The sequence below is a fragment of the Thermobia domestica genome, chromosome 3 (assembly GCF_964235325.1).
Source record: "Thermobia domestica chromosome 3, izTheDome1.hap1.1, whole genome shotgun sequence".
NCBI classification, from domain to species: Eukaryota; Metazoa; Arthropoda; class Insecta; order Zygentoma; family Lepismatidae; genus Thermobia; species Thermobia domestica.
The window spans coordinates 28664992-28677410 of NC_137456.1; the positions used below are offsets into that span (position 1 = coordinate 28664992).

The 12419-nt window shown below is 33.2% G+C and overlaps 1 protein-coding gene across 1 annotated transcript in view; it reads right to left on the reverse strand.

Annotated features, from left to right (window-relative positions):
* Positions 1 to 2639: 2639 nt before the first annotated feature.
* LOC145681716 (glycine receptor subunit beta-type 4-like) overlaps positions 2640 to 12419 on the reverse strand; it is a 115532-nt gene continuing 105752 nt past the window's right edge. Inside the window, exons 6-7 of the mRNA XM_081753329.1 lie at positions 7984 to 8152; positions 2640 to 2971 (exon numbers count right to left, since the gene is read on the reverse strand). Of these exons, the coding sequence (XP_081609455.1) occupies positions 2705 to 2971; positions 7984 to 8152 (436 nt within the window). The 3' untranslated portion in view covers positions 2640 to 2704. The remainder of the gene's footprint in view (positions 2972 to 7983; positions 8153 to 12419) is intronic.

The following is a 12419-nucleotide window of genomic DNA, read 5'->3' on the forward strand; positions in this document are numbered from 1 at the left end:
GTAGAATAAATGCTATTAGAGACAATGTTGCTTAATTTTTGCTATTCATTGGAGAAGAGTTTTCTATTATTACAATTCTCATATTGGCATTAAATATAATTGCTTCGTTATATCCGTTTCTAACTTCAAAACAAATGTATTAATAATTATTCTAGTTTATTTTCTTTCGTTCTTAATGATGTTATATATACAACCCATTTACTAACTAAACATTAACTTTATAATTAATGCTTGTTTAAGATTCAATATTGTAATTAGGCCTTTATTATATTTAAATATTAGATCTGCGATATATATATTTGATATTTACATATAAATATTGTATTAATAAAATAACCATATTTAAGTAGTATAGGTATTTGAGAATTAAAGATTATGTTAATATAACAATGTTATATATGTATATAATATTGACAGAAACTTTATGTTCTATGATACATAATATTTTCTCGTAACTTACATTGCTATAATACACAACTTGCAATATGTCCGTTTTTCTAATATCAAATATTATTTTACACATACGTGTTATATATTCTATATATTTTATATATTTATACAAAGTATTTATTCGAATTTATACACCCAAATGTCCGAAAAATATATTATTTGTGGATTTAGAATATGTTGTTATTCGTTAATTCTAAATTAACATAAAATGTGAGTTCAGAAACTTGTCTAAAAGTCCTGAAATTACTTAAATAATTGAAATTGTTAAAATATATCAGGATATTCTTAGATAGAACAATGCATCTTTTATTAATATGATGTGCTTTAGTATCATCACCATCTTCATCAAATATAATCATGCTTCTTTTATGAAGATTCTAGTGCTTTATCAGCATCTTTGTAAAATACAATCATGGTTCCCTTATGAAGTTGAAATGTTACACTATGTTTTTGATAAGTGGGTAATATTTTGATACCACAGCAGGATCTTCACTAAATAAAACAATGCTTTTGTTAAGAAGATTAAATGTTTCAGTACTATATCAGCATTTTTATTAAATACAATCATACTTCTCGTATGACGGGCAAACATTACACTATTTACTGTTTCCTTGTGTTAAGTATTTGTAAAGTTTCGGTACTATATCAATATCTTTGTCATTAAACATGAATCATACTTTTATTATGAAATTGAAAGTGTTGCTACTATATCAGGATTTTCATAAAATACAATCATGCTTCTCCTATGAAGATGGAACATTACATTGTACACTGTTTTTTTCGTTAAGTGTTTATAAAGTTTTGGTATTATATCGGTGCATCTTTTATAACGATTAAACGTTTTGACACTACCAACATATTCTCATCAGATACAACATTGTTTCTCTCATGAAGATGAATTGTTATACGCTGTACTGTTTTATGTTAAGTGTGTATGAAACATATAAACATCTTTATCAAGCCAGTAATGCTTCTCTTATGAAGATGACAAGTTCTCATTCTATATCAAAATTTTCTTTAGATACAATCTTTATCTTATGAAGATGAAACATTACACTGTATACTGTTTCTTTGTTGTTAAATTACACTTTTCTCAGAATAATATCAGCCTAATAAAACGTATTCACATTTGGACGAAAATGTTGAAAGTATATGTTATAAGCTTTATAACTTTGGTTATCAATTAAAATTAATAATGCATCAAAGAACAACAGAATACTAAATATTAACCTAAAGAGTATAAACAATATTATACGCTAACGTAAGCTTAAACAACATGAGCAATTATTTTTATTAAGTATTCTGTCTGTTGGCAGTTCCTGAAACCAAAGAGTTTTTTTGTTTTATGTTCTTGTCTGGAAATGTTTCTTCCACATTCACGATGTTCAGCTTCCTCTTTTAACTCCCAATATTTTCGCCCATTTTTCAAATCATCAATCAGTTGTATATGATATTGATATAGTACAGTATCAGCAGTAACATAACATATAAGCAATACCAAACAAAACACAAAATATAAAGGATATGAATTATAAGACAAACCCTGTAGATAACTCAAAGAATGAATATATAACATAGGCACAGAGGCTATACTAGTCAAAGATAAAAGCAATATATTTATCATAATAAGGTGTTTTTCAGGTATCTTATATCGAGATTTGTAAGTATAGTTTATCCTGTGATGAAAAATCGAAATATTAAAGATGGTCATTAAAATTAACACCCATTTATAAACTTAACCATGAAAATCTTATTATCTTCAATAAATGTATTGAAGGGCACACAATTATTTTACATGGTAATGCTTAACTCTATAACTTAGTTTGAAATATTTCTAAGTTATACATGACTAGAAACGAGGTAAAACGAAGCACTGAATATGATTGAAAATGATATGTAAAAACAGGCAAATGCATATTTCTTAGATTTAACCTTCATTACTTGTTTGATTATTGAATACTGCTTACATACTGCTCATGATGCATAGATTATACATTATATATATGTTTGTTCATAATGTATTTTATATATATCTTTCGGGCATTTCGTATATAAATATGTACAATAAATTCATATGTGCGCTCTGTCAAATACATAATGAAATAATGTATTTTCTCTAGAAGAAATCCATAACACAGTCACTTAAAATATTTCAACATATGATACAGCAGTAACATTTCCTCCTTCAATATTGAAAAAAATATTTACTGCATTATATATACACAGACAGAATGATACTTGGTCGTTCATGTCTTCATATAATATGCCACTTTTTAACAAGTTCTCTCAGTTTATCATCTCTCTCACCTAAATACCCAACCCAATAAACGATGTTGAATGTTAGGAAAGCTACCGGAAACACTGTGAGTGCGGTCATATCCAAAATTCCATCACCAAATGTCTCGTCCTTCTTAAGTTTTATGCTTCTAGCGATGCGACCGAATACTGTTGTTTTAGATACTGACGCAACACTGTGATCTTCTACTAGCTCTCCTGGGAGACGAACTCTATCTTCTATAGCCTGTAAAAAATAAAATTATTTTTGATTGGTTGGTTTCCATGACAGGTGTACATCATATGTTTAATTTTACCATTAGTTAGCATTTTTGCATCACGTAATGTATATAACGTATGTTTATTTTTACAAAACTAAGATATATATCATATCAAGGTTACACCAAGCCACCGCTTCCACTCTAACGTTCAATTATATCTGCTCCTGTTGAGCAGAAGCGTCATTTGTATGATTATACAGGAGCAGATATAATTGAACGTTAGAGTGGAAGCGGTGGCTTGGTGTAACCTTGATATGTGCTGCAAGAATCACTGCGATTTCTTTGTTCAGTATAGCGTAGGAACCAGTTGAATGCGGGAGTGTGTGTGTCGTGACGGAATATTAACTGTGTAAAATAGATGAAAAACTGGAACAATGCGTTTGTGTCAAGTTTTGTTTTAAAACCGAGGAATCTGCTTCGGAGACTTATGAACTCTTAAAAACGGGTTTTGGAGATAAATGTCTGAGCCATCAAACGTATTTATTTGGTTTAACAGATTCAAAGATGGCCACGACTCAGTCGAAGATGACTTATAATCAGGTCGGCCTTCGACATCAAAAACCAAGGGAAACATTGTGAAAGTTCGCAATTTAGTGCCCTCGGACCGCAAACTTAGAATTAGAGAGATGGCTGACGACCTGTTTCTACGCTGTTCAGTCAAACTTAACTGACGATTTGAACATGCATCGAGTGTCCGAAATTGTCACACGAGCAGAACTCTATTCCGAAATTGTCACACGAGACGAAACAACACCGACAGGAGGTGTTCCAAGACTTGCTTAATCGGGCCGAAACGGACCCAGAATAGTTAATTAACCCCTCTATCTGACTGAATAGCAACCTGATTAGTAATTAAAATTGTCGCTAAAAGGGAAGAGATTTGACTCAATTGAAGACATCCAGGTAAATACGAAAAGAGTTCTTCACACCCTTACCAAAGGTTATTTTCAGGAATTTTTCCATAAGTGAAAACATCATTGGAATCGGTGTATTCAGACAGTAAGATTCTACTCTGAAGGAGACCCATCGCACTTTTAAATTACAAGCCCAATCTTAAAACTTTCCAATTACACTTCGTGTGTATAATGTGTTACAAAATCTCTCGAGTTTGCAATTCAACATTTGAGTTTAGAGCAAATAGAGGTGTAGCGTAAAGTCTATTTTACTCTAAACCAATATAAATTTAAAATCAAGTCCAAGGAAAAGCACAGAATAGTAACAAAAAATGAAAAATGGAAATAAAACTCTCAGTTGTCATACTAATCCTAACAAATGTCGCCACCTGCGCTATTGATTAAGATATGCGCTAATATATGTCGCTAAATGTGCCATTTTTGTTAAACTGTGTAGGTAATTTGCCGACTTTAAAATATTGTAAAGAATTAATAGCCATCTTAAAAACTGCATTCTTTCAATTTAATTATTTCCAAATAAGACGAGTGTCATAACCATATTTGGATTTGAGCATTGATATGACATGAAGTTTGAAGTGGTTGCTGAGTATATTAAAATAATAATAATAATACTTTAATTTCTTATACGGTATATATATTCAAACAGAAACATAATATTAACTAACAACAACATTTAATACTGATCCATACATTAGTGTTATTTTTAAACCTTATTTTCTTATTTTAAAATACTTTTCTGTTTAATTCGTAACGAAAAAATCTTACATTTAAATTTAAAAACAATCCATAACTTAAAAAAACACTCATGCTATAAATTTACGTAAAATGTCATACATTATACCTTAAATCCGTGAAACTATTTAGAATAATAACCATTCCTATCATCATAAGAAATATATCATCATCAGTGATAATCTTGCTGGAAGTTAGAAGTTTTCACACACTACATTCATACTTTAATTATGCACTTCTGACAACAATATCATATTTTTCCAGCAATAAGTCTCGTGCTAAGATGGAAAGCATCGTAAAACATAGGTTAAGCGAGGGATTGATAAAGATGCCCGTAAAAGGAAAAAAGTTGAATGGGATGAAATTGAGGAAAGTCGTGACAACATCTCTAAATTAGATATTTTATTCAATAGCACATTAGTAAGTGTTTCCAAGGTGAGAGCAACATCTGGAAGATAAGCATTCTGGTTCGTTAAAGGACGTATGCCTGGAGCAGCCTCATTAAATCTTCTAAAGATTTCGTCGAATTGATTTAATCTGAACCAAGACAACCTACCTCATATGTGGAAAAGTTAAGTCGTAGGCCAAGAACAGATGCTTTCTGATTTATTTGTATTAAGGATGAAAGAACCACTTTGGGTTCACCACCAATTGCTCCATCGTCTAAGTACCAAATGATTAAATTGGTATCCAGTCATTTTACTAAAGAATGAATAGTTATAGCAATAAATTTTGGGCCCAGAGGATCACCTTATCGTACACTTCTCTAACAGAGTAAATACTATTTCCCTCCGGAAACAGATCACTGGTTTCAGCATAGCATTGATAAACATACGGATAAATCGAAGGAAAACCACTCAATACTGGGGCAAGTATGGTATCTCGGCGAAGCTCATTAAATACGTTACGAAAACCCAACTCTACGACCTCCTTAGTAGCACTGAGAGTAGAAGAGAAATAAACTCTAGTTGCGCACAGCTACCTTGGCACCATTAGGAATACAAACACCAAGCTGATAGGGAGATAAAAAGTTCTTAACCTGCTCACGTATTCTAAAGCACACAATTTTTGCCGATATTCTGCCCCAAATATTTCCAATCGCTATGGGCCGAATAAGACAATACTTATTTCTCAGTGCTGTAAGTTTGGCACCGAAAATCAACGGTCGAACTTCCATAGGTACTTTCCCACAAATGTTTAAATAAAATATATCACAAGAGTTTTTCCTTCGATTTCAGTACCTAACAACAAAGAAGGACTTTAAGAATTGAATAACGAAGCTCATCTAGACCTCCCGCGCTTCCTGACCGAAAGGAGTTAATTGCGTTTTGAACTTCAATAGTCGAAATTCCTTGAAAAATGTGTAGATAATCAAGAAGATTCGGAGCAATGAAATTGCCCGGGTGGGCTGGATGTTTCTCCAACAGGGTCGCCAACACCGAGGTGTCCAGGGCCGCAACCACATCATCAGAAATTAAAAGACGAACTGTTCCACAGCGGGACAAAAAGCCAATTTAGTTGGAGAGAAAATCAAAATCTGAAGTTGATCAAAACCATGAGTAACGACATGCGTCTGATAGGGTAAGGTCAGAGGTACATTAATTCACGTATGTTAGACCAATCACTGCCAAAGTGTATGAAAACAGTCACTAAAAATCTCTGTTATTTATTGGTTTCACATACCGTGATTTGAGATGCGTAAGTTAGTGGGATGTTATATTCGAGATATCGTTTGGCCAAAGACCTAATGAAGCTCGTATTTTGAAGTTATTAATTGGAAACTATACGTAAGATTGAACATGGATGACAGTAATATCAGAGCTTGTAATTGCATTTGTTATAACAAATGACGGTACATGCCAATGAGCTTATGTTTTGTAAAATACGTAAAATTCACTTAGACTTTTAAAAAAGTCTGCAAATGTCTGTGTTTTACCATTGAACCTATTACAGAGAGTAGTATTCCTTCCTTCATTTCCATGTCTCATATCTTGCTATTAGTTGCAATCTTCTGAAATACCCATCTTTTTCTTGCAGAGATATATGCCTCCAAGGCGCCCCTAATAGCATCTGATACGGAGAGATGAAAACTTTGCGACCAAGTATTTCCCACCAAACCAGTTAGTGAAGAGTTGTATAGTTATGTAGTAGCAAAGTATAAGCTAAAGAATAGTTCAAGGAAGTATTAAGGAAGAATTAAAGGTACAGGGTTACTATAAATGATTGGAGCGATTCACAGCTCTATAATAACTGTATTACTGTGTATATTGCGATAATTTTTGTTAACAATTACAAATGTTCGATATGTGCCCCATTAGTGATTCGACAGACATCAAGCCGAAAATCAATTTCTCCCCACACTCAGCGCAGTATGTCCCTATCAATGAGTTCAAAAGCATTGTTGATATGGGCTCGCATTCCTGGTAGGTTTTGCTGATAGAGGAGGTTTAAATAGTGAATCTTTCACATAACCCACACAAAAAACAAAGGTCTACGCGTGGGGTTAGATCAGGAGAGCGTGGAGGGCATGACATGAAATGCTTTCTCGGTGCCTGTTACCATCTTGTCTCACTGGTCAGTGCTGCACTCTCGTGGGAGAAATCTTAAGTACATCTGCAACGAACAAAACATTTTAAACGTTGCTGCGGAGTTTTGTTACAATATCTCAATTACTAGAGCTACAGTGAACTTATGAAATCGCTTCAATTATTTATAATAACCCTGTATTTATGCACTTTCAAGGTTGATTGCGACAAGAGATGAAAACAGTGCTGAGGGAGGAAAGAGTTTTAAGAAAGTTTAGTGCTTGGCTTGCTGAAAAATTAAAAATCTATTTTGAGAATGATTACTGTGCATACATAGAACCTGGTTCTTCAGGAAGAAAAAGACCCATAAAGAAGTTTAGCACAAGTGGAGAGGAAACAAAGAGCCTTTGTGTGTAAGAGTGTGTAACAGCAATAATACTATCTAGTAAAGTACGCCTTGACCTTGCTGAAGCGACATAAATTAAGCTGAAAGTATATAACCGTATACACAGATAAGGAGTTACACGAATAATTTTTAGCAACATTTCACCCACGGTTGGAATTTTTCATCTCTCGTTTAGCGAACTTTTGCCCCAACGTTTTGGGAACTCTGGCCTGTAGAGACGGAAGAATGCAGGTAAGACGTCTTTTATCTTTAATACATTTCTATAATATCGCCTTGGAGTTAATTTGTTTATTACTTAATTTGGGTTCTGATTATCTTGACCCACCCTATACTTACACATAGCTTAGTTCAAAAGTCTAAGAAAAAGATGTCTGTCTTCTTTCCTGTTTGTAATACTTTACCTTATGCTCATCATGATCTTCGACTTTCTCTTTCTTTTTCCAGGTATTATTGTATCGCATTCCAAATAAAACGATTGAATATTCCACCATGGCTAATACCACAAAGGCTATACAAGTTATAATCCACACTTCTATGGGTTTGATTTGGTCTGACGCAGGAGTCCGTTGTCTGGAAGAAAAAATAAGCAGTGTTAAATTATTATTCTGCATATATATAACATAATTGCATTTGTCGCATATTTCTTCTAGTCTTTATATTACAGGGTGTTAATTACATTAGCTGAAGCCTAATCAAAACACGTTTATTTTACAAGAGCATTTTATACGAGAAGTTTATGATTGTACCGTTACTACAGAATCAAGGATAGTTTGATGGGCAAATAGTAATGTAACTTTGCCTTGAAAGTAGTATTAGTGACGATGTCGCATGCTTTCTAATGTTTAAAGTGTTCTGCTTCGCAAGTAACTAATAAGGACGGTATAGTGTTTACAGAAAGTGTGAAGTCGGTGAAAGTTGTGATCCTTCTTCCCTATCAATTCCATTCTAATACCACAAAGGAATTCTACAATTATGTTTAAGGAGAGAGTCGCCATGGAAGTAGATACTTTCACGAAGTCATAGCGTTAATTATGTGAAACTTCGATCAGAAATAAAAAAATTGGAAAATAGTTCGCGCAAATTTTATGTTCAGATCCACGTAGTCGTATCTAAATTTTAATAACTAGCATTAATAAACAAAGTATTAGATTAGCAAAACATATATTTTCACAACTACAAGTATATCCATCTTAGACAGTTCCGCTATCCATTTTAAACAGTTTAGCCCTAATCACTAGAAACATGATATTTTTTCTAATCAAAAATTCGTATAATTAACACTTTGTCTGTCTGTAAGTTTTCACTTCAAAGATGATCTTGTTTACCTCACTTAAAGATAACCTTTGAATATCTTTATTGTGCATAGATTGTAGACAACATATGGGAACGACTTATTCCATATCTTTAGGGATGGCCAGCGAAAACCTGTAAAATGACTATTTTTCGACCTATCTTTGCGGCATTATTGAGTAAGGTGCGACTATGAATGCCCATCAATATATTAATGCACTTGCATCGCTGCGACAGGAAGTCAAGAACAAGAATCATATTGACAATAATGAATATAGCATTAAAGTAAGAAAGTGTTATAAATATTGCGATAAAATAATATTAACCGCTGAATACAGCATTATGTAATGACTAATGATTATCCTAGCGTTCCGAAATAATTACGTTGAAAGTAACGTAAGTGTATTGTATCTAAGGACCAGCCGACCTAATATTTTATAATCTGTATACTACTTGAGGCTAATAAAGAAGAATGAAAAGAAACAAAAATGATATAAAAGTACGATATACGCTCAAGGGGCAATCGTGACTGTTGTTGGTAGTCGCTGAAGTATGAGCAAAGGCAGAGGTGTGGGGCATTATAATGAAAAGCAAGAGCAAACGTTATTCTCTTCCACAATAATGCTAGGCCTCACACCACCACGGCATTCTATTGGGCGGTGTCATTGACCTATCCAAGCTACAAATGTGATCTGCCTCAATGAGATTTCAAAGGAAATTTAAGAAAAGTATGAATGAAACTCACTTTCTGTGTGACAAAAAGTACTTGAAGTTGATGCGATACTAACTATAGTTCCACAGAAACTGGCAAGCAAGAATACTGTACTCGTAATATCTGTCGCATAATACTATATTGAGAAAAGTGTGTTGCCACTAGTGAAAACATTCTTTCCGCTTTTTTTTACTTCTACAGACTTTCATTTCACTGATCATTATACCTGGCATGGACAGAAATTCTTAAACAAATGCTTATTTATATGTTTCAGAAGTAACGGATAGAGAGGGAATTAGCCATTCACTTGTTTATTAGGCTCACTATAATTCAAACATCCAACCTTGTGTAGTCAAAGAATGTGACAGACGTCAATCGCAGCATACAAAGTATTTAGAGATAATTCTGCTATTACTCGTTACAGCTCTCGCTTTAGGTAAGGAATGTAAGAATTTCAATTACAGCAATCTTTGAGCTCAAATTTGGACTACAGATCGTGATCCAATAAGCTGGAGTAGGAACTACGGATGAAAGAGATGCTAAATGATCCGGAAGCTACGTTGGAATTAACTTTGGTTTACGTATAGAACAAAAATCCTAAAGGAAGGTAGAGACAACATTACAGCATTTATACATCAAAGTGCATAGTACAACTTTCAGACGAAGAGCAGTAATTACGAAAGGTTAAAATAATATAACAACTTTTGTTTGAAACTTGGTGAATATTATCTATTGTGAGGAGGTTATTAACACACTGTCGATGAGGAAGTTACGTAACTAACAATCATTGTGTAAAGCTAGTTTCCAAATACCTGTCACTCTGGGGACACGTCATTTCTGCACTGGATCATCAACTTGTTAGGAATTTATGCCATTTTAGTACCGACAATTCATAAGGCACTGTCTTATATTTTAACGTGAGTTTCTAGTCGATCGTTGAACCTTAAAACTGACAACTAAATTAGAATTTGATGTCTTTAGTTTGCGTAGTTTAATTGCTATCTTAGTAAACAAATATCTCGATCATAATTGTTTGTAGATGTAGTAATGATCATACCAAATTGATTTAGTTTGATTTTGTTGGTTTGAGTTTAATGTCCCTTTTCAGCAGCGAGGCTTAATCAGACGGGATCTATTGCTTAAAGTGGGATCCGAATTTGACTCAATTTTTTGTTGACGTTTATAGTGGAACTTTCCACTTAATACCTAGGTCGATGATACTCCATAACGCTACCCATGTATTATATCACTAGTGCTAGTAGTGAAACAAAACAGATTTGATTGTTATTATACATCTCTGAAGATTATGAGTTTTTAAAAATTATTGCTTGTGTTCAACACATAAACTAAAGCGTGGGACACAGTCAATAGTGAGTGGAATAGACATATGAATCGAAGGCTGTGGTACGATGTTGCCATGTGCTAGAGGGGTGTGACGAAGAAGGTGATAGATATATCATATAGTCAGATGTGAACCTATTCAAAGATGTGAAAACATTGTAGTCCTTTTTTTGATAACAGCGTTGAAAGTTAACTCGGTACGCCACTTTCAAACACCGTAACAGTTGCTCTTTAGAATAAATACATGGTTTTAAAAACTACTCAATACGCAAAATATACCTATGACAATTTTCGAAAACAGACTTGCTATTATCAATTCTCTTCTATAGCACGCGAATCTTGTGCGGAGTTTATCCGATCCAGTTCGGTCTTTATACAATGCGAGTTGAGTGTGAACTCAATTGTTTCCACGAGTTTCTCAATGTTCTCTTGTTTCCTCTGATGTACTCAATCAACGGTTTCTTCCATCATCGCTGATTCACACTTGCATCGGCCGTATTCTTCAGCCTAAACGCTAGATAAACATATAATTAGTGAAATTTAATTTCAGTGTCTATGCTCTTGTGAAGTAAGACAACAATAACTGCTGAAAGGAATAACAGCTTCCACAAGAAGAGTTTGTGGAAAGTTATAGAGAAATGAACAGATAAATCACTAAAGCTGTGATTATAAATTATGGGTCGAACTAATGGTATTTAGCCAATGAATTCATTACAAAGACTACAAAAACAATCTCCTGGAATACACCGAGAAATGAGAGATCATCAACATGAGCGACGATTTAAAATAATTTGTGAAACCCAATTGTAGTTTATCAATTTGTATGTTGGTGGCTCGTTTCAATCTTTGCATAGCAACATGTAATGAACTCGTAATGATGTGATTTACCATATCTTGGTTACTGAATATTACTACTTACTGAAAAATTATAATTCATATAATAAAAGGAAAATGGAATCGATACTTCATAAAATGTTTGAGGAGTTACACTCATGAAGATATATATATATATATATATATATATATATATATATATATATATATATATATATATATATATATATTAATTTTCAAGTAACTTTTCTAATGTTTGTTTAAATTAATGTACCCTCCTTTATGAAATAGATGGAACGTTTCGTGACACAATTTATACTGACAAATATTCCGATCAAATCAATACGTGTGGTTATTTAATGTCAAATTTATACACAATACCTGTATCTCTCTTAGGGAACCTATATTAAATTTTTGTTTCTGCGAAGTCATATCATTAGAAAAGAAGATCTGTCAGTGTTGGTGTAAATTAAATACTGTATATGCATTAACAGACGTGATGCCTGTCACACTTCGTAACCCTTTTTCTATTTCGCTGCACAATTAGTATGGTTAATGTATGGAGTACTACTGTCGCTGATATAATAAGTTTGACACATCTGATTTTTTTTCAATATATTTCATTCAAATTGGAAGATAAATTACAACTGCCCCAAAATG